Below are 23,868 nucleotides of genomic sequence, written 5' to 3'. Positions count from 1 at the left end.
ATATGTGCGCACCTTGGAGGTAAAGATGGCTTTTATTATGCCACTTTCAATTCTCTCAAAATTGTCAATTTCCAGCTTTTTGCAACCATGTCAAGCACACCTCTTCCAAACGTTAGTCTCCCTATTTACATCATATGCCCTCATGTACCATTTCTCAGGAATCTTAGGAGTTTTTTTATACAAAAAAGTAACATGCTCTGTAAACACATACCTTAAGACCAATGTCATAAGCAGCATGCAGATCACTAAAGAATGAGTGTGTGTGTGTGTGTGTGTGTGTGTGCGCGCGTGCGCGCGCGTCTATTTGCAGGTATAACTATTCCTAAGAGACATCTGCAAGTATTTGGAAACATGGAATTTTAGATGCATACTTAATTTTTTATATAAAGTGACAAGGGGACAAGGTCATCAGTTGATCCAAAGGGCAGAACCCTCTTTGCCAATGATGGGTTACTTTTCCACTTCTCCCTTTACTAACTGGCTCTTTCCTATAACATGACATTTTAGCATGATTAAATGAAAAAGTGGTTGGATCCAAAGTACCATGAACAGATAGAAAACAGTCACTACCACTGTTCCGAAAGCATTGCTCAAGAATTAGAGCAGGGGTGGGGAATGTGTGGCACTCCACATGTTATTAGACTCCAACCCCCCATTGCCCCAGCCAGCATGGCCAATGGCCAGGGGTGATGGGAGTTGTAGTCCAACATCTGGAAGACTGCAAGTTTTTCACCCCTGCACTAGCAGAAGAGTTTGCACAGTGCTATAAATAAGGTTCTATTGCAGGTCTCATGCTTCCATATGTGCAAGGGCTTGCATGAGTGGAAGGACATATTTGGTTTTAGTTTCACTTTTCTCCTGCAACATTTCAGCACAGGGCATGACAGGTTTTCTGTGAGAAGACTGCATGTAGAAGGCACCTCTGGATCCAGCCTATTTGATTGATTGATTGATTAGCCACCCATCTGGCTGGCTACCCAGCCACTCTAGGTGGCGTACAATATTAATAATAAATTTACATAATCAACTGAATATACACAATCTTTACAGGTTAGTAAACTAGCAGCAACCTTAGAATGACTCAGATTAATTTGAGCTTCAAGAAAAATAGAGAAGTGGAAACATATGTCAACATCAAACAGATGCTATCATTATACAGGAGATACATTAGAGTCTGATTTAAAGGGAGCTGGATCAGCTTCCTGTTCAGAATGGGGGGCTCCATTTTCTTCTTCATCAGCAAAGGTCTAGCCTCATAGCCATAAGTGGCACACTGCTGGGTGGGACTTGCACATACTTTAGGATCCTCCCACAGAGCAGAAACACACTGAACTTTGCCTTCTGCTTATGGGGTTTCAGAAACAATTGATTCCTCCCACATACACCCCAGAAAGCAGTATGCAGGAGACAATCCTTCCTGTTTAGCACAAATCAGCCTTTCGTTATTGGGAGAAGTGCACATCTGGCATTGCCATGTATTACCCTTCCTACCCAGCTAATGGTTTGTTCTTGAAAAGGGCTGTAGTTTAGGGGCACTGCGAATGCCTTCCATACGACGCCCGTGTATGCATTCTTGTGTCTAATCATATGGCCTTGGTCAGTGGGGAAGAGCTGTTGGAATCCCACAGATGGCACAGGGCTTGAAAGAGCATTGGCCTGATGCAATACGACAGCCTTCTCCAACCAGGCACCCTCTAGATGTGTAGGGCCACAACAGCCAATGCCCATGTGGGTGGGAATGGTGGGAGTTGTAGTCCAACATATCTGGAGGGCACCAGGTTGGAGAAGGCGGCAGTAGGAGCCGATTCCTTTTATGCTTCAGATACATACAATCTATCCACTGAAGGTTATGCAGTGTGGAAGATGGGAAGCCTTCTCCCCAAAATACAGTATGGGGCGAGGATGCTGCTTGAGAATTACCTCTCCCTCAATGCCCCCCTCCGACATTTGTCTCTTACCAGCTGGGGTCTTTTAAAGTTAACACGAAGGTCATTAATATGGCATTTGCACATCTCAGTTTCAAACAGGAGGCAGAAGTACCCCTTAAATGTGCAAATGCTCACCTTTAAGAAACAATAGTTTATCATTCTTTCCCCCTTATCTTTTGCAATTTTGGATCTCTTTCCCCCTTTTTAGGGCTTCTGTGTCCTTTCTAGCATCAGCCAATCAGGGCGTCACAGAGTGAGCGTGACAGGGTGTGCTGATTTAGCAACAATGATGTTTTCCTATTTGTGAAGAGTGCTCCCTCCCTTACAGCTCCATCTGTATTATGTTGTAGACACAATGCTTAACCGTGGGCTTGTATCTCATCTCGGACTACTCAACATGATGTTTAACTGACTGAAGCAAACCAGGCAGTGAAATCATGGTTTGAAGTGCGAATATGTAAACCATGGTTTGAGTTAATCATGGTTAAGTGTTACATCTACAATGAACAAATCATAGTTAGGGACGTTTCTCTGCCTCTCCAGCCCCTATGCTTGTAAGACACTCTCCTGTATATGCCCTCTAGGATTAGGATTTGGGAAGGCAAGCTAAATCACATCACCACCACACATGTGGGACCCTTAATCAGGGCTAAGGCAACAAACTATGTTTAAATGTTATGTCTGCACGATGCCCTAGAGGCAGATATGAGAAAGCTAGTTTAGTAGGGAGAAACATCAAGGTCCAGATCCCAATTCAGTCAGAACAGCTCACACATGGTGTGTCCATCAGCCTAGCTTTGAAAAGGACTACACAAACTTAGCATTTTCTTTATCACGTATGCTTTTATAGATCAAAACAGAGCATGGGACACAAAACTGCATGTAAGAATTGTGCACCCAGGAACTTCAGGCCCCCCTCCGTCGTTAGTCAAACTACTCCTGAGAGTCCCTCAGTAGCATTCAAGATGGTCCAGGAGACTATAGGTGGAAAAGAAAACTAGCCAACTCTCCTACACATATGGAAGTGCTTTCCTAAAACACAAGGATCTCTTTGGATCCTAACCAGAAGATCATGTATGGGAGGGGGGTAATTTGGGGTGTGTGTCCCCCCCCCCCCCCCCGATTCAGAACTATGGGCATCCCGGAGTACAACAGAGTACATATTACAATAATATGGTGCTGGCTGAAGACTGGCACACTTCAGGCTCTTTTTGAGATTGCTGATAATATCTAGATTGCAATGCAAAACATTTCCCCCCCAACCTGGATGGGAGGGCCTCAGTGTAATGGAATTCAAAAATTAAATTAATGTACCAGTATTAGTGATCATGTTAGCAAAACATAAAAATCAGAAGCATGCCAACGTACACCACAGTGAAAAATGCAGGAGACAGGGCACCGGAGATGGGTCCATGATGAGGTAGACAACTGAGCGAGAGCTAGAGAACTACCTAGGGCACACGGCATTCTTGCTGCCTAAGAACATCAGTCAGCAGTTGCCTGCTGTCTTCCCTTCTATGTCTGCTTTGAGCAAAACCATTTGTTGAGCTGATTGAGCCCTTTTCTTCTTCCATCTAAATAGGACAGAAAAGCAACAGACCTTTTAAAGCACCTTGCCCCTCTTTTGAAATGAAGACAGCAGTGGCACGGAATGTCCAAGTCATCTACCCAGTGTAAAATTCCTGATGTCACGCTACACATTTTGCTTACCTACAGTCGAAGTGTCAGTATTAAAAGAAAGAAGTTGAAACAGAGAAAATGTAATGTTTAGTTACGCAAGTTGTCAAAAGATTTTGAAGAGCGCTGAGTACATCCTTGAGTGCTGCAGCAATTGTGGGGGAAGGTATCTGCAAACTAGAGTGCTTGCTTGCACCCGCTGTGTTTTATGTAGTACCCTGCATAACAAAGGGCCAATAGTGAACTTAGTGTTCTTAACAGAGGAACCCAGGGGATAAACACACTTGTACCTGAGTAGAGCTAGCCTTATACAGTGCTCACAGCAGAAGCCTATAAAGAAGATGACCTGCCTACTGTGCTGACTTGGGGAAGGCAGGACCTGGCCAAAGGGTTACGCAGCATCTGCTCTGTTAGCTGCACCAGGCCCAGGAACAGTGGCCATTTTTAAAGGACAAAAAGGTGCTGAGGCTCAAGCCTGCCTACAACCAAAAACGCTCCTTTGTTCTACAAGTTCTTCTGGGGCAGGGGCAGGCTGTTTGAAATAACTCTATGAGCGTCCGCTTGGCTTGCCAAGTAGTAAATCATAACTGCACAGGAAGTAACTATTTTCTTTCAGAATTTTCTACAGCAGTTTTCAGCATATGGGAAGTAGTGCTTCAGTTTGCAGAGAATTATGGACAAAAGACACTAAACAGAAAACTCTTGGATATGCCCCTTCCCGAGCCATGATTTCACTGAATGTGGTCCTCCTTATGGAGTTAAATGGGGGCATCTGCCCAAGCAGTGCATGAATGGCATTGAACATGTTTATTGCTCAGGAACACAGCAGAGCTTCATTCATAAACAGATCAAACTGATAGGGCTCAATTTCTCATCTTGTACTGATAATGTAAGAAATCCAATTTGTGAAGTACATAATGAATTTAGGACTTGAATCAAAATAAAAAGTGACTAGTGGCAAGCTGTTTGTTGCATTTGTTTCAGCTAGGAAGGACAAACTCCTAAAAACTGGTTTAGTATGCTTTTACAATGTACTTCACCTAAAACATCCAACAGCTCTGTTATCTCTAAATTATAGGTCTTTGCTAAAAGTACATTTCAACTACCTTGTTTACTATTGTTTTGGATCAATATGTTCCTGCCTAACTTATAACTTCAGGGTGGACAAACAGGAATTCATTCCTATGAACATAATGCCATTTACATTAGATATTTTCTAAGGTCTGGGCACTTAGCTGTAGTCCTCATGATATGGATGCTTTGATGAAGGCAAGAACTTCCATAATTATTTTATATTTGCTAATTGCAAAACACACACACCTCAAGATCTAAAAAATTCTATGGTAACCAGTATACTCACCATTTTTCACTACCAATTTGGAATGGATCTTGGTCACTAATACCATAGTAGACTGGCTGTTGGGCTTTTCAAAAGAATTCCTCTAGCACTGTTTGAAAATAGTCTAATTTTCCCAAGGAAAAAAATAGTAATTCCTTAACCGTGATATGAGGGGTCAAAATTATGCAAGGTGTGGAGAAAGTGGATATAGAGACATTTTGTTCCCTCTCTCATAATACTAGAACTCGGGGTCATCACATGAGGTTGATTGCTGGGAGATTCAGGACAGATAAAAGAAAGCTGTTTTTCACATAGCATATATATAAACTATGGAATTCAGTACCACAAGATGTAGTGATGTCCACCTATTTGGATGGCTTTCAAAGGGGATTGGACAAATTCATGGAGGATAAGGCTATCAGTGGCTACTAGTCCTGATGGCTCTATGCTGCCTCCAGTATCAGAGGCAGTATACTTATGTACGCCAACTACTGGGGAACACTCATGTCCTACTTGTGGGCTTTCAACAGGCAGCTGTTTGGCCACTGTATGAACAGAATGCTGGACTACATAGACCCTTGGTCTGACCCAGCATGGCTCTTTTTATGCTCTTACCCTTACTTATAGGCATTGATGCGACAAGTCACATGGCTATTACAACTTCAGTAGGGCTAAGAAGGTTTCATAAAAAGGTGCTCTGGAATCCTAAGGAGTAAATACTGTTTGAATATCAAAGAAAAGTTACAGAAGTGACCACAACATATGCTGAGAATATACATGTTAGCATTAAGTAGTATACTTCAAATTCACCATAAAATGAAGTTAGCTTTAATTATTGCAGGTTTCAAAATGCCAACACATCTGAGCTTCAGATGTCATAGCACCGTTCATGAATGTCCTATTACCAGTGCCACAGGTTCTGTAATAAGGCTCTCCAGGACCCAGGAATTTAGGCAGAAAGGTCAGAGTTTGGGGAGGTCTGTCATCTGACCTGACATGTTTAGTCAGAAGTAAATGCCACTGAAGTTCAATGGGGACTTACTCGCATAGGCTTGCAAGCTCAAGATCGCTAAATACTATTTTAATTTATTAAACATGTTATTCATCATTAATTATATCCTGCTTTTCACATGTTACCAAATTTTACAGGCAGAACTCCTCTGAGCTCAAGGGGTTATGCTTCCACAAACTCTAAGGCAAAATAATGCCTGCTTGGCACAGTGCAATTAATGCCCCTTTAAACCAGAGTGCTCTTTAAAAATAGAGCTTTGTAATGTATTACTGCCACCTGCAGACAGTTAACAAAAGAGCCACACCGTGTACCCTAAGCGAAGTACATTTTCAAATGAAGCCATGGTGTATGTGCAGAGTCTGGGATTTTTGCCTTTCTTGTAAATGATCATTAACATTTAGCAAGTTGATAGGGGCAGAAGGAGCCAGAGAAGTCTAACATTTATCAGTAAGTCTGAAGAACCATTAAAATCTTTGGTTTATGACTCAATGACATCACTGTTTCCATTTTTTAGTGATTTACTGAGGCATGCTGGAAAAACATCCACAATTATGATGATAGTGAATTGCTCTTCAGACATTTCTGGAATGTCTTAATTTCATTCAGAAGTATAACAACACAACTGCCTTTACTATTTTTGTTACTTGAAGGCTGTTGCCCTGACGAAGGATACAGAAATGCTTGCAAATTTATGAAAAGCATAGAAGCAGCATAGAAATTGAGAAGCAGGATCCAGTAACTGTGGAAGAATGACTAATTCATCTCTGGAAAACAATAGAATCCATTCCTATGTTCAGACTAGATTTGCTTCTTTCCATTGTTAATATATCATTAGACATTTGCATCCTGTACGATACTTAAACAAGAGAAATGGGATCATCTGCTGCAAAGTATCAGCAGTGAATGCTTGGGATTTGGGCATTCATTAACAATGCCTTGGGAAATGTCAACATTTACTAGCAACATAATGGAAATTAAGATGAGATACTCCTTCAGCAGAAGAAGCAGAATCAGAAGAGATCAAGAAAAGGTGGCGAGAATAGACGGAAGATCTGTATAGGAAAGATAATAATATCGGGGATAGATTTGACGGTGTGGTCAGTGAGCTAGAGCCAGACATCCTGAAGAGTGAGGCTGAATGGGCCTTAAGAAGCGTTGCTAATAACAAGGCAGCTGGAGATGACGGTATCCCAGCTGAACTGTTTAAAATCTTGCAAGATGATGCTGTCAAGGTGATGCATGCCATATGCCAGCAAATTTGGAAAACACAAGAATGGCCACCAGATTGGAAAAGATCAACTTATATCCCCATACCAAAAAAAGGGAAGCACCAAAGAATGTTCAAACTATCGAACAGTGGCACTTATTTCACATGCCAGTAAAGTAAAGCTCAAGATCTTGCAAGGTAGACTCCAGCAATTCATGGAATGAGAATTGCCAGATGTACAAGCTGGGTTTCGAAAAGGCAGAGGAACTAGAGACCAAATTGTCAATATCCGCTGGATAATGGAGAAAGCCAGGGAGTTTCAGAAAAACATCTATTTCTGTTTTATTGACTATTCTAAAGCCTTTGACTGTGCGGATCATAACAAATTGTGGCAAGTTCTTGGTGGGATGGGGATACCAAGTCATCTTGTCTGCCTCCTGAGGAATCTGTATAATGGCCAAGTAGCAACAGTAAGAACAGACCTCGGAAGAATGGACTGGTTTAAGATTGGGAAAGGGGTATGGCAGGGTTGTATACTCTCACCCTACCTATTCAACCTGTATGCAGAACACATCATGCAACGTGCTGGGCTTGATGAAGCCAAGGCTGGAGTTAAAATTGCTGGAAGAAACATTAACAATCTCCGATATGCAGATGATACCACTTTGATGGCTGAAAGCGAGGAGGAGCTGAGGAACCTCATGACGAAGGTGAAAGAAGAAAGTGCAAAAGCTGGGTTGCAGTTAAACCTCAAAAAAACCAAGATTATGGCAACCAGCTTGATTGATAACTGGCAAACAGAGGGAGAAAACGTGGAGGCAGTGACAGACTTTGTATTTCTAGGCACAAAGATTACTGCAGATGCTGACTGCAGCCAGGAAATCAGAAGACGTTCACTTCTTGGGAGGACAGCAATGACAAATCTTGATAAAATAGTTAAAAGCAGAGACATCACACTGACAACAAAGGTCCGCATAGTTAAAGCAATGGTATTCCCCGTAGTAACCTATGGCTGCGAGAGCTGGACCATAAGGAAGGCTAAGCGAAGGAAGATATATGCTTTTGAACTGTGGTGCTGGAGGAAAATTCTGAGAGTGCCTTGGACTGCAAGAAGATCAAACCAGTCCATAGTTGTTGTTGTTGTTGTTCAGTCGTTCAGTCGTGTCCGACTCTTCGTGACCCCATGGACCATAGCATGCCAGGCCTTCCTATCCTGCGCTCTCTCCCGGAGAGTGCTCAAGTTCATATTCATTGCATCCGTGATGCTATCTAGCCATCTCATCCTCTGCCGTCCCCTTCTCCTTTTGCCTTCAGTCTTTCCCAGCATCAGGGTCTTTTCCAGGGAGTTTTCTCTTCGCATTAGGTGGCCAAAATATTGGAGCTTCAGCTTCATTATCTGTCCTTCCAATGAGCACTCAGGGTTGATTTCCTTTAGGATGGACTGATTTGACCTCCTTGCAGTCCAGGGGACTCGTAAGAGTCTTCTCCAGCACCACAGTTCGAAAGCATCAATTCTTCGGCGCTCAGCCTTCCTTATAGTCCAGCTCTCACAGCCATACATTACTACTGGGAAAACCATAGCTTTGATTAGACGGACCTTTGTCGGCAAGGTGATGTCTCTGCTTCTTACTATGCTGTCTAGGTTGGCCATAGCTTTCCTCCCAAGGAGCAAGCGTCTTTTAATTTCATGGCTACAGTCACCATCTGCGGTGATCTTGGAGCCCAAGAAAGTAAAATCTCTCACTGCTTCCATTTCTTCCCCTTCTATATGCCAGGAAGTGATAGGGCCAGATGCCATGATCTTAGTTTTTTTAATGTTGAGTTTCAAACCAGCTTTTGCACTCTCCTCTTTCACCCTCAACAAGAGGCTCTTGAGATCCTCTTCGCTTTCTGCCATTAGGGTGGTATCGTCTGCATATCGGAGGTTGTTGATAATTCTCCCAGCAATCTTAATTCCGACCTCTGATTCATCCAACCCGGCATTTCTCATGATGTACTCTGCATATCAGTTAAATAAGCAGGGTGACAATATGCAGCCTTGTCGTACTCCTTTCCCAATTTTGAACCAATCGTTTGTTCCATGTCTGGTTCTTACTGTTGCTTCTTGACCCTCGTACAGGTTTCTCAGGAGACAGGTAAGGTGGTCTGGTACTCCCATCACTTTAAGAATTTGCCACAGTTTGTTGTGATCCACACAATCAAAGGCTTTAGCGTAGTCAATGAAGCAGAAATAGACGTTTTTCTGGAATTCTCTTGCTTTCTCCATGATCCAGCGAATATTGGCGATTTGATCTCTAGTTCCTCTGCCTCTTCGAAACCCAGCTTGTACTTCCAGTAGTTCTCGGTTCGCATACTGCTGAAGCCTAGCTTGTAGGATTTGGAGCATCACCTTGCTGGCATGTGAAATGAGCGCAATTGTGCAGTAGTTTGAACACTCTTTGGCGTTGCCCTTCTTTGGAATTGGAATGTAAACTGACCTTTTCCAGTCTTGTGGCCACTGTTGAGTGTTCCAGATTTGTTGGCATATTGAATGCAGCACTTTAACAGCATCATCTTTTAGGATTTTAAATAGCTCGGCTGGAATACTGTCATCTCCGCTAGCTTTGTTGTTACTAATGCTTCCTAAGGCCCACTTGACTTCACTCTCGAGGATGTCCGGCTCAAGTTCAGTGACCGCACTATCATGGCTATCAGGGACATTCAGAGCTTTCCTGTATAGTTCTTCTGTGTATTCTTGCCACCTCTTCTTAATCTCATCTGCTTCTGTTAGGTCCCTGCCTTCTTTGTCCTTTATCATGCCCGTCTTTGCACAAAACGTTCCCTTGAGATCTCCAATTTTCTTGAAGAGATCTCTAGTCTTTCCCATTCTGTTGTTTTCCTCGATTTCTTTGCATTGTTCATTTAAGAAGGCCGTCTTGTCTCTCCTTGCTATTCTCTGGAACTCTGCATTCAGTTGGATATATCTTCCCCTTTCTCCCTTGCTTTTCGCTTCCCTTCTTTCCTCAGCTACTTGTAAAGCCTCATCAGACAGCCACTTGGCTTTCTTGCATTTCTTTTTCTTTGGGATGGATTTCGTTGCTGCCTCCTGAACAATGTTACGGACCTCCGTCCATAGCTCCTCAGGCACTCTGTCTATCAGGTCTAATCCCTGAAATCTATTCCTCACCTCCACTGTATATTCATCAGGGATATGATTTAGGTCATACCTGAACGGTTTAGTGGTTTTCCTGACGTTCTTCAATTTAAGCCGAAATTTTGCAAGAAGCAGCTCATGATCTGAGCCACAGTCAGCTCCAGGTCTTGTTTTTACTGACTGCATGGAGCTTCTCCATCTTTGGCTGCAAAGGACATAATCAATCTGATTTCGATATTGACCATCTGGTGACGTCCATGTGTAGAGTCGCCTCTTGTGCTGTTGGAAAAGAGTGTTTGCTATGATCAGCATGTTCTCTTGGCAAAACTCTATTAGCTTTTGTCCTGCTTCATTTTGTACACCAAGGCCATGCCTGCCTGTTATCCCGGTGATTTCTTGACTTCCTACTTTAGCATTCCAATCCCCTATGATGAAGAGGACATCTTTTTTTGGTGTTAGTTCTAGAAGGTGTTGTAGGTCTTCATAGAACCGATCAACCTCAGCTTCTTCGGCCTCAGTGGTTGGGGCATAGACTTGAATTACTGTGATGTTGAATGGTTTGCCTTGGATTCGTACTGAGATCATTCTATCATTTTTGAGATTGTACCCCAGTACTGCTTTTCCCACCCTTTTGTTGACTATGAGTGCTACTCCATTTCTTCTAAGGGATTCTTGCCCACAATAGTAGATATGATGGTCACCTGAATTAAATTCGCCCATGCCTGTCCATTTGAGTTCGCTGATTCCCAAGATGTCGATGTTCAATCTTGCCATCTCATGTTTGACCACCTCCAGCTTACCTTGATTCATTGATCTGACATTCCAGGTTCCTAAACAATATTGTTCTTTACAGCATCTGACTTTCTTTTCACCGCCAGACACATCCACAGCTGAGTGTCCTTTCGGGTTTGGCCCAGCCGCTTCACTCTTTCTGGCGCTACTTGGAAATACCCTCTGCTCTTCCCCAGTAGCATATTGGACACCTTCCGACCTGAGGGGCTCATCTTCCGGCGTCATCTCTTTTAGCCTTGTGATACGTTCCATGGGGTTTTCTTGGCAAGAATACTGGAGTGGGTTGCCATTTCCTTCTCCAGTGGACCACATTTTGTCAGAACTCTCTGCCATGACCTGTCCGTCTTGGGTGGCCCTGCACAACATAGCTTATGGCTTCACTGAGTTACGCAAGCCCCTTCGCCACAACAAGGCAGTGATCCGTGAAGGGGAAACCAGTCCATACTCCAGGAAATAAAGCCAGACTGCTCACTTGAGGGAAGGATATTAAAGGCAAAACTGAAGTACTTTGGCCACATCATGAGAAGACAGGTTACCCTGGAGAAGATGCTGATGCTAGGGAAAGTGGAAGGCAAAAGGAAGAGGGGCCGACCAAGGGAAAGATGGATGGATGATATTCTGGAGGTGACGGACTCGACCTTGGGGGAGCTGGGGGTGGCGATGGCCGACAGAAAGCTCTGGCGTGGGCTGGTCCATGAAGTCACGAAGAGTCGGAAGCGGCCAACCGAATAAACAACAACTCCTTCAGCAAAAACACTTGGTGGTTCTTGAGATTTACTGGTCAATGGCCATTTCTTGACCTTTCTCGCTAGAGGTCAACAGTGTTAAATGTCAATATTCACTATAAGCTATTGATTTAGAAACCATGGGAATTGAAAACATTATTTTGTGCTTTCGTTATGCTCACAAGCACAAGAGGCTATGTACTGTGTGAGAGTACCTAGTGATCAAAATGCAGCCTGAAAACGTGCATTTTGCCATTAACTAAAACAACTCTGCTCTATCATTTTAGTATGTTCAATTATCAAAGCCACTGCTCGCACATTATTTGGTCTTATTGTGATGACATTAAAAATGGGAGAGGGACACGAAGTCTGATAATTTAGACTTTTTCAAGGTTTAAGATCCTGGTAACCATTATTCCCCAGTTCTGGCATACTGGGGGAGTATGGTTAATTAATGCAGGAAGTGTTGAATTGCAGAACTTGGAAAAGGGAGAAGAGAAGGGCACACAGGCAGAAGGCTTGTGCATATCTTGACTTATTAAGCTGAGATATGTATGTCTGAACCAGGTCATTACCTCAAACTCATAATTCAGGATGTCAGTGTTAGGCCTTAGATGGGAGGCAGAGAACCATGCCTTTCATCTGGCCTTTATGTTGGTATAAATTTCTCCTACATTTTACTCTCTCAAGTCACATCTCTCTGGAACTTCATCTGCTGACCAAGTGCATTAGCAGTATGTTTCAGGTGCTAATATATTCACCCAACTCAGAAACACCGTCCCATCAACCCCGATTATAGTAAAACATTCACGATACTCTCAAAAGCAAAATACAATATTAAGCTGTACAAATGTATGTATCAATATAATACACAAAGCAACACAAAGAGGTTCTTCCTCTCCATTTTGAAATAAAAATAAAATTAGCGAAAGGCAAAGTAATCAACAAAGAATGGTTTCTTTTGCTGTGGCTTGTACTGTCCAACATGCAGAAAACACCATTTACATCATGGATGAGAAAGTTAAGCAGAAGCGCTGGGACCATGCTTGAAACTTTTAAATTATTTTATATAGCAGAAAAGGGAGTAGATTTGGATTCTGTATACTGAACATCATGCTTGCAACTTCTCCCTCATCCCCCCAATAAGAACTATATATAAAAAGAGATACATGCTACATTCAGCCTGCAAACACAGAGCAAAGCTAAGGGGGGAAGGTCAGAAATGTACAAACTTGAGCTGCTGTTATTGCCCTCTTAGTCCACACTAGTATCCATGCCTCTTTCCCTTTTCTCTCTCTCAGTGCTGGTTAGCTGACCTTCAGCATGCATAAAATTGGATGAAGAACTGCCCCTCCTACTCTACCTAATTTTGCTCAGCTGACTCGTTGCCCTGGACAATGGCTGCAGTGCGATGCATTCGTCACTTAAAGCAACTCTGCTGGAGAACATCTACAAGTGGACAAAGAAGGGATGGAACATACAAGTCAGTGAGAAGAAGTCATCCTTCAAAAAGACAGGCACAGGACAGGATCTTTAAAGACAAACATCTTCAAAATGCAGGGACAAATTTCATATGCAGAGCACATATGCTTAGGGACACTGGTTTCTGAATGGTAATATACAGTACCTAACACAGCGTGGGTGATAATGACTTGACAAATGCAGAGGAAAGGTTTTGTTCACATTTTAATACACGAAGTATCTACTGAATTGAAATGACACATACCTGCCTCATTTACGAGCCACATGTGCTGAAATGTGCAGAACTTCCCTGGCCGCAATTTCCCCCCATTGCAAACCAGTGTTCCTACACATAGGAGACTTAATACAAGCAGGTCAGTTCCTAACACCATCCATGTCATCCAGTCTTTGCTGTCACATTTTAAACCTTCCTTCACTTTCACATTTAGGATTAGGGGAGTGGACACGGATGAAAATCTAACTTGCACACATCCATAACACTACCATTTGTGCTCTTTAGTCAAGTCCCAATACAAAAATTGACATTATCTTTGGTAAAGAGACTGTCCCTGTGGGTCTTCCATATGATTTAACAATGAGTTATAGTACAGGAAGCAACAGCAAGAGGTGCCACAGCAACTAGGTGGAGTCAAATCAAATTGTGGCTTCATTTCCAGTTAGAACTAGATATGAATATTTCACGAATACACAAACTTGACACAGAGTCGGGAACTAGGGCATTCAGGAACTCACCCAACCCCTGAGTACTTCCTTAAAGCGGATTCCCCACACACGTGCCATTTTCCTTAAGAGTTACTAGAGTACATGATTGATTCTCAAGTGTTTCTCTAATGTTTATACAGATCAATGTTTATATTACATTATCTTAACAATGCACATGGTAAATGAGATAACTTGTCTCTGGAGAAGATTGATCTCTGGGGACACAGCACTTATGGTTAATGGGATTACTGTTACTTTCGAATTTCTTCAGTTATTGGTATCTCTTGGGCACAACAAATCATCATTAAATGTTTTATTACATACACATTAAAACTACAAAAAAAAAAACATCCTAAGAGGATGTATTGTTCAAGCTATTCCTGTCCTGATGCAAGATGAATTTTATCATTAGATTATCACACTGGCAGTTATGAATGAATGTCCATATCAGCTGTTTTAATGTCACTTCTGAATAGGTAGATGTCTGTTTTCATTTGTTTCTTTGACTTCCAACTCATAAACTGACATTAAATCAGCACATAGCTAACCTTTTGAAAGGGACATGATGTAGATCTCAATGCATTTTCATCTCAAGTTACAGTTGAAGTACTGGTTTCCACATACAATTTGCTTCCTTTGAAAGTCAAATAATGGCTTTTTAAATGCCAGTCTTAGTTGTAACAGTCTTAGACTGTTGAACTAAGGCTGGCATTAAAAGTCATTATTTAAAAAGCCATAAATGTTGAACTAAGTTTTTTTTTTTTAACCTAACTGGATAAGTAATGGAACAGATTTGCCCAACAGGAATTTCAGTTAACACATTTAGTGGTATGAACATTAGCAGAGAATCTTCTAATCTGCTCTTGAATGTAGCACTGATGGTAACTGAGAATGTAAACCTGTATCTGGGCTGTATCACTTCAGATTGCAGGTGGGAGCTCACATGGCTGATACAGAGAAGGATTAACTGGCAAGGAGGAGCATTCAATCAAGCATGTCAAAAGAGAGGGTTCTAGCCCAGCCTTCTCCCCAACATGTCAGGTTTCTAGGTACAGGGATTTGTCCTCCCTGCTAGGAGGGATCTTTTTTCAATGCTGACCTTAAGTGGTATGGATCAGGCACAAGTTTGGCCCCTAACTGAGAACTGAGATGTACATTTTAACCAAACCTGACATTTTCTTGTACAATTCCTTTGAACACTTTTAATAGAAAGCAAGTTTATTTGATTTTTAAAAAAATGTATAAACTCAAGTGGAATGAGCTACTTGCATGAGTAGGGCCACAAAATATAGCAGGCACGGTACTTCTCCTGGAAGAAAAAGTGCTACTCTTAAGTAACGAAGTTTCATTTTCACCTTATGATGTTATGTTTGAGAGTTGCCTGCAACAATGCAGATAGAAAATAAACTGAATGCATTTTGCATCCATTGTACAAAGCCAGGAAGCCCACACTGATGTTTTAAGTAGGTTTGGCAAGGCATGATTCCACATAGCTGGGAAAGGAGAGACTGAATCTAATATGGCTGTTTTTCTTCAACATTTGATTTTATTTATTATTTTTCTATACCACCCCAAGCCAAAACTCTCTGGGCAGTTCGGAAAAATGACAGAAGTTTCCAGATGCAGTTTAAATGAAACATTCCATCATTGCAAATATCACTTTTCATTAATTTACTGGTGAGCAGAGCATGCCACAGGCTGCTGGAGAGCCATGAAGGTACTGAAAGATAATTATAAGTAATCTGCAAATATTAGTTGCTGTTTTGACAATACAAAAAGCAAAAGTAGCCTTCCTGGCCATAAGAAAAATTCCAGAATCCTTAATGATGTAATACCTTTATTAGACCAGCTCAAAGGTTGCAAAATTGTGATGTTAGAGTTGGCCTAATAAAGTTACACTAATATGTGCTGACATTATTATTTAAGAAACAGGAATTGGACTTTTCCAGTAAGATTCAATACTGCCACATACACAAAAGTCAGGGCAAGTTAATGGTCTGCCTATCATAGAGAAGATGAGGAAAATAAAATGCCTACACACATCTGAAATGCCCCCACCAAACTCTCTCTCTCTCTCTCTCCCTCCCTCCATAGTAGCATTCAAGACAAGTATTGACATTAACATGACTAGAGGTTTCCTTCAGTTTATGAGCCTGCCACTCAAAGCAGCATGTAAGTCACTCTGATTGTATAGAACGTTATTCCATGCCACAAATTCCTCCTGTCTTCAAAAAGGCATTAATTGTAAATGGATTGTGTTGGGAAGGGCAGAGTTAACTACAGCTTCTGAACAGCCACTGGTATAGCTTGAGGCTTTGTGGCATTTGAAACATCAGGCAAGGATTAATATGTCAATCACTAAAAAAATAAGAATGGGAAAATGCTAGCAGGTAATCTAAACTAGGCTCTTTCTTCATTTCATGTAGCCCTTCAAAGCTCTCAACCTAATATGAACCACTATGCCTTTGGTAAATCTGGTTCTCCATGTCTACAAGTAGAATTTCTTACCAGAAAGACATCACTGCAGTGCAAGAGTTACTGCTAAAGAAGAAGCCAGAAACTGCTAGGAAGAGCCAACTGCTGCTGGATTAATCTTGTTTCAAAAGAGCAAACAGATCCAAGAACTCTATTTTGGCAATTGCCAAGAACTCTCTTATGTAAGTCTCACCAAGAAAGAACAAACCACCCTCAAAGGCTAACAGAGGAGGCATCTCATCTTCACATGCCAGCTTTGCTTGCCTGGGAAAGAAGGGGTCTTCTGCGTTCATTCTGCTGCTGTCTGCTGAATGGGGAATTATACCCCTACATGTTTGACTGTGTGGTGGACAATGCTAACACACATGTAAATGCCTTTGAGTATGTGGGTGTATGAAATGGGCATGTATTTTGCCCAATTTTTAAAAATTGGTAATTGACCAAGGAAGTTCCCTGAACCTGAATTGAAATGTAGAAGGAAAGCTTGGGGTGAACATTTATAGGATGTGCTACAATGCTTATGCCCTTATCCTATGAACCATGGCACCAGCTGACCTCTCCTCTACCACTGAAATGCCAGAACCCATTGGACAGAGGCCATTCTGAACCAGGAAACAACGTCCATCAGCACTAAAGCAAGGCCTCCCACAAAAAAATACTGGTGCAGGAGAGTGGTATATCTAAAGGAACCTGGCAAAGAAAGTGGGAAATTCAGAAATGTAGGGAGGGGGAGTCCAGATGTCAGATTTTAGGCATTCTCCCCACCCTCCCCAGATTATTTCAGATTGAAGCTCAGACTGTCTGGGGTTTGCCCTAATACAAAAGAAGACACATAAATGCCTCATGTCCTGTCATGGTGTTACCTCAGGGATTCCAAATATTTTCCTCCACCCCCATTTCTATAGGCAACTGCCCAGGGGCAAGGGGAAATAATGGGAATGGATCTAGGTTATGCCACAGCAGGGACTGAAGCCCTGGAACTGGGAACCATGGAAAAATGGAGCTCCCATGGTTCCCAGCATTCCTTGATGCTGAAGTACATTATGAGATCACCCATCAATGAGGGGTTGTGGCAATCACTACTGATAAGCAGTTGGTAATCAATTATACTGGCATGGCCAGAGCTAGATCAATTTACATAAATGAGCTGTTAGCTGCTAATAAATCTGTACCTCAAACTATAAATATTTTGATCTGAAACTTCCATCCTTGGGCAATATTAATACTTTCATTTACATTCCAACATAGCCAAGAGACTGACAGGGAACTGGCATTCACAATTTAAATGCTGCCATGTAGAAGGAAATTTCTGTTTTCCATACTAAAGGATCACAGTAATTTAACCAAGAATCACAGGTAAGGTTTCAGGACACACACAGAGAAAGGCTAGAAGATTCAATATCTCTAATAAGGCCTCCTCTTTTAATGTTACACAAACCATATGTAAAAACAGGTTACCTGGGCTTTTTCTGTACTCGTGGGTTGCAGGTGTCTGTACAGTGCTTTTTTCACAACATCGAGAAACAAACAAGCGACAACTATGATGATTATGGCAAACCAAGCAGAGCCACTGGATAGCAACTGAACAAATACGAAGTACATGTCTTGAGTGTGCAAAAACGGCCTAGAATTTAAAAAGATACACACAAGAAAATGGAGGTCAGTGAACAGAGAAGAAAAAGAAATTCAAAACACAGAATATTTGTTCATACCTTTGGCTAAAATATTTATTATTTATTTTAAATATTTTAACCCACCTTTCAAAACACACTGCCCTCACAAGGTGGCTTATAAGACTACGATAATAAAAAATATGATTAGTTTCAAAAATAAAACTCAGCAGCAGGTAAAGATTCTCCCCGAGTACCACACAACTCAACCAAAGACAGACTGGAATAAATGTGTCTGAAGAGTTTTGGGGTGTTTTTTAAACCAGCAGTGATGAGGTCATATGGTTGACAGCTGGTTCACTGTGTGAACAGAATACTGGACTACATGGACTCTTGGTCTGATCCAGCATGGCTCTTCTTATGGTCTTATCACCCTTGGGAGGGAGGTCCAAAAGTGTAGGGCCAATTTTGAGGTAGAAAAATCTGGAACTTGGGTCCACCACTCTGCCACTGACAGCCATTGAGCTCCAAAGTAGTAGTGAAGCTAGAACTAGCCACAGCACGCGATATCATACCATATCCATTTTGACTAAATAAAACATTTTGTTAAGGGCATTTCCCTTAACATGCGTAATTTCCCAGCATGTTGGAGCTTGGGTGAACATGGAAAGCCTTTAACAAAACATGTTAAACTGAAAGGTTAGGAAACAAATATGGGAAGTTTCCTGAAATACCCTGCTTCTGATGCCAGCATAAGATAGCTACTGCAGAATACAGCTAATACCAAACAGGGAAGATCCTTTATGCAATGTGCAATGATGGGGAGAGGAGATTGGGCAGTAATCCTTGGTGTGAGAATGGGGGTGCAAAAACTAGACAGGAGTATGTCCTAGAACATCATCTATTAAATGCTGGAATGTATCTCTTTCTTAAAGGCTTAATACATAGATAATTTTGAAGGATCTCTAAACCAGTTTTCACAAAGCAGTATGTCCCAATTTTTTTAAAATGCTTTGTCATTCTGCTGATGTTGTCTACAGGGCTGAGGCTTGGCTGCTTAGGCAAGTAAAGTGACAACACACTGCGTTTCTCTGGCTATATAGCACTAAAGGTGCAGTCTACTTGCTGGTGGTCTTTTCAAATCTGGGGCGTCACTTATTCCTGTTGATGAATAGAAATATCATAGAATCATAGAATAGTAGGGTTGGAAGGGGCCTACAAGGCCATCAAGTCCAACCCCTTGCTCAATGCAGGAATCCAAGAGCATCCCCGACAGATGGCTGTCCAGCCTCGTCTTGAACGCCTCCAGTGTGGGAGAGCCCACCACCTCCCTAGGGAATTGGTTCCATTGTCATATTGCTCTAACAGTCAGGAAGTTTTTTCCTGATGTTCAGCTTGAATCTGGCTTCCTGTAACTTGAGCCCATTATTCTGTGTCCTGCACTCTGGGATGATCGAGAAGAGATCCTGGCCTTCCTCTCTGTGACAACCTTTCAAGTACTTGAAGAGCGCTACAGGGCCAAAACTACCAAAGTGGCCAAAAGCATGTGAAGTCTACTTCAGTACATTCATGGAATATTCCCACCCCAACCTCAAAGACCATACACTACAAGGACAAGAAGTTAGGCAGGTAAATTCCACTGTCTTGTGTGCATGCAGACACACGCACTTACCAGATAATCCCACCATAGAACAAGGAGAATGCAAAGTAAAAGACAATTGAACCCCAGGTAACAAAATGGTTTATCCATGTCCAGAAATGAGTCTCTAAGGCCATCTAAAAACACATAAGAAAACAAGAAAGTTGGCATGTGTTTATCAGACAGCTAGGACATTTGATTAATATGTTATTTTCCTCTAAAAAATGAAATAAAAATGTGTCACAGGGTGAAAATATACCATAAGTCGCAGTTAACGTGTAATTAAGAATGTTAGTGGCCTCAAAACTGCAGCTTGTGATCATTCTGCATAGTCTTATTGGTAAATGGTAATTCTCAATCCCAGTTGTTCACAAAACCTTGAAGTGGGCCTAGAAATCGTAAGACCTAAATGACAGTTTAGGTTACCATGTGAACAGTTCCTTCCTGAAAAAGCTCATACGTGGGTCAAGTGATAGGCCAATTCTTCGTCAAAGAAGTATCTGATACAGGGGATAGGAACAAGCCCATGGACCAGGGGATGGGGACTTCCACAAGGTATTTATAAAGAGCAGGCAGCTCATTCGGGCTTCAGAGATTCCCCAAGCTGGATCCTTTGGGACTATCTGGGTGGCCATGCAGCTTTCAGGCATGAAGCTCGGAGTCTTCCCCAAGCTGTGTCCCTTTGGTCTAGGTCAGGAGCTGCACAGCTTCCCTTCAAAGGAATCTTCCAGTGCACTTGATTAGGGCTCATGGGAGGAATATACGGTTCTTCCAGCTCTTGCATTCCTTAAGGCTTGCCTGAGAACGTCATACGTTCAAGGCTGAGAAGCTCTCCTTAAAATAGCCTCCAAAGACAGATGTTGCAGAGAATGCCTATTTTTTCCAGTGAAACAATTCGACCTCATTGAAAGGGGAATTTTTAATGTGAAAAAGAAAAAACAGATGACTGTTCAGCTCAGCCCGCATTTAAATGTTGACATTCTGTTTGAACCTGAAATCAGAACTGAAACATGAACACTTGCTTTTTGAAAACAGTTTCTGCAATGTTTGAAAATGAAGAACAGTAACATACAGTGAAGTCATAACTGCACCGCTTGCTACAGTGCTTTGCCTGGCACCCCTTTCCGGCACCAGGTAAAGACCTTTTTGTTTTCCCAGCATTTTAGTGTCCTAGCTTTGTTGTTTTAAACCTGTTACTGTATTTTAAATCTCCGCATTGATGCTAGGTTTGTATTCTAGTTGAATTTTTATACTGTAGTTTTAAGTTTTTATATTTTATATTGTTTTTGTGCTGTACTTTGTGGTTTTAATTTCTGTGAACCGCCCAGAGAGCTTTGGCTATTGGGTAGTATAGCAATGTAATACATACATACATACATACCTTCATCGTAACTGTTATAACCATAACTGTGAAGACCAGGGTACCAAATGTCCAGTTTCCAAACATCTAAAAAGGAACAACAACAAAAAAGATGTAATGCATTAACCAGGAGGAAGTTATTTAACTCTGTGTGCAATGATTGCAGCTACAGACAGCGTAGCTACAATGATGAAATTAATTCTACTGGAATCTCAGAAATGTGGAATGCTCACTTGTCCATTTAGTCCAATGTAGTAAAGCAAGAAGGAAAAGTGTGAAGCAAAATGGGAAATGTATGAGTTACAAATTTAGATCCCCACTGGACAAGTAATCTTCCTTCATAAGCCATTACAAGTTTAAGGAAACAGATTTTAAAATCCCAAAGAAAATAAGACTACAGGGAAGTAACATTGATCAGCCAATTATGCATGAATACCCAGTTAATCAAAAATTCTACTTCAGTGTGAAAGCAATTAGCCTGTAATTATGGAAATGGTGGGATTTTCTACAATGCAGCATCACATGTAGATTTTAAAAATCACATCCTCCAAAATTCAAAAATAATGGTAGACTTAGAACTTATACGGTTCTAAACTTTTAATGGTTGAACCAAAAGTCTATCATAAATATACGGTTTTTGTTTTGTTTCTGTATTAAGTAAAGTTATGCATACTTTCTGGAACCCAAACAAACAGTGTGGACTAAATTAATTCAAATCCTTATCAGATTTAGATGACAATGTAAATTCTCCCGTGTGGTAAAATGTAACTATTTCACCCCACAGATAACTGTAAGCAACAATTAAGAAATATTTCCCCAAAGTTTGGTTTCCGCTCTTACACTCTGAAGGTTTACATGAAACAACATTCCAAGTTTAATTTCAGTGATCTCATCTTAGCCAAGAGCAGACAGGAAACCTCTTCAGATGCAAAAGCCTTGGCCATTATCATTCCAAGGGGTAACTAACTGAAGATATGTAGTCAATGACCGAGTCCAGCCAGAAACTCTGGGGAAGAAATTTGAGTAAACTGGAGTCAACAGAAAGGTGCCTTCCCCACAGGGCCAGTCCTCCCATGAGGTGGAGTGAATCCTCAGGTGGCAGAGCACTGTGCTGTGTGCTTCGCCTATCCCTGGCAAGAAGGCCTCCCAGCCGCTGCTGTGCTCCAGCGAGGTGACACTGCACCGGGTCCTCTGGAGAGCTCCACCGGTCACCCTCCTTCTCCAGCATTTGCCACAGAGGGAGAGTGGGGCAGACTGGGCTCTCTGCAGCTGTCACCCACCCAGCAGCACACAGGCAATCTCCTCGGACACCCTCCTACAATGCCTGGCTCTGAGGAAGCACCCCCACAGAGCCAGGCACTTGGGTCCTGAAGAGTCACGCTGGCTGCTTTTTCTGGCCGACGCAGCTCTTCAGAGAGCTTGCCTGCCCACCCTCTGGATCACCCTGAGAGCAAGTCAGAGGGCAGGTGGCGGCAGAGGTAAGGGGGTAGGAGGTGTGGCCGGGTGGGGGTGATGGGCTCCAGCAATGGGTGTGTGTGTGTGTGTGTGAGTGAGAGAGAGAGAGAGAGAGAGAGAGAGAGAGAGAGACCATCCCTGCTTCCTCAACTTCATGCTCTCCAGATGTTTTGAATCCCTGACCATTGCCCAGGCTGGCTGGAGCTGATGGGAGTTGTCCAAAATGTCTGGCAGGCAATTCTAAAGGAAGAGGCCTATTTCCTGAAATATCTAGGATGTATTAGTTTAAGAATGGCTTCTTCCCATTTGATTTACCATCTTTGGCTCATGTAAAATAATCTTGTAAAATAACATTGTTTTGTTTGTTTTGTAATGAATTCTTATTACAGTCATAAGACCCATTCATGAACTTAGCAAGTGTTTATCCTTTTTAAAGAAAAATCCAGTGTGTGGGAGGGTTTTGGAGGTCTTTGCTAATTGACAACACCTACTTACACACCACCCTATAGTGAAAGGGGAGGAAGAAACCCTTTGTGCTGTACTGATTTCAGGCCAGAAAAGGACCTCAAGGAATTGGAACTTTTGGCCCATAGTAAAATGGGGAAGTTATCCCAAGGCAGAAACTTAGGACAGGGGGAGTCACCACAGTGTGCTAAAGAGGAGGTGAATTCCACACTCCATAGACAGGTTTATACTCTTGCCTTCTCCCTATAAACTGCATGGCAAGTCTTCCCTCCAGAAGTGGATGGATGTCCTTATTTCCATCCCTTGGATTGCCATCAGCAGCCGGGCAACTGAAGATCCGTGAAAGCTGCCAACCAGGACAATCTCTGTGCTTGCTCAAGGTTTGGCATATGTGTCCCGTCCATATAATGAATGGCTTGTCTGCAGAGAGCTCTCCCTTGTCAGCAAGCAGGAGCTACTGCGTATCCGCAACTGGTTGCTATGGTAACACTATTCCATGGAGGAGAGTAGGATTCTTATAAACATTCACAATCAGCCACAAGGTGGGGGGTGGGGGTGGGTGCAGGGGGAGAAGAGAAGAAATCTAGCACAAACTTGACCTGTTAGGCTCATTGCTTTGTCCTCTGCATTTCTTAGCAAGTAAGAAATACCCTCAGTCTGCTGATGCAGACAGCTCTTAAATGATGTAGTCTGAATTAGTGGGGTGTGTGTGTGTCACTTTTTCTACTCCAGACAAACCAAACTTGAGAAATAAGAGATTTTAAAAGGTTGAAGAATTATAGTACAGATGTACTGCTGGAATACAATTTCACCAAACACATAATAGACTTTCCTCACACAGTGCTGTTTGTCCCCCACCATTTTTTT

At 42.1% G+C, this 23,868-nt stretch overlaps 1 protein-coding gene across 6 annotated transcripts in view; it reads right to left on the bottom strand.

Moving 5' to 3' along the window:
* The window catches only part of ATP11B (ATPase phospholipid transporting 11B (putative)), a 115,119-nt gene that overhangs the window by 12,444 nt on the left and 78,807 nt on the right, over positions 1 to 23,868 (bottom strand). For all 6 annotated transcript variants that reach the window (XM_084847585.1, XM_084847586.1, XM_084847587.1 and 3 more), the window contains 3 exons: positions 21,103 to 21,168; positions 19,755 to 19,858; positions 17,931 to 18,096 (listed from right to left, as the gene is read on the bottom strand). In XM_084847585.1, the coding sequence (XP_084703711.1) occupies positions 17,931 to 18,096; positions 19,755 to 19,858; positions 21,103 to 21,168 (336 nt within the window). The remainder of the gene's footprint in view (positions 1 to 17,930; positions 18,097 to 19,754; positions 19,859 to 21,102; positions 21,169 to 23,868) is intronic.

This window comes from Heloderma suspectum, chromosome 3, assembly GCF_057233095.1.
Source record: "Heloderma suspectum isolate Gila_16-S chromosome 3, 16-S_ref, whole genome shotgun sequence".
Taxonomy (NCBI): domain Eukaryota; kingdom Metazoa; phylum Chordata; class Lepidosauria; order Squamata; family Helodermatidae; genus Heloderma; species Heloderma suspectum.
The sequence above is the reverse complement of the archived record's forward strand: the minus strand, read 5'-3'. Positions and strand labels throughout refer to the sequence as shown.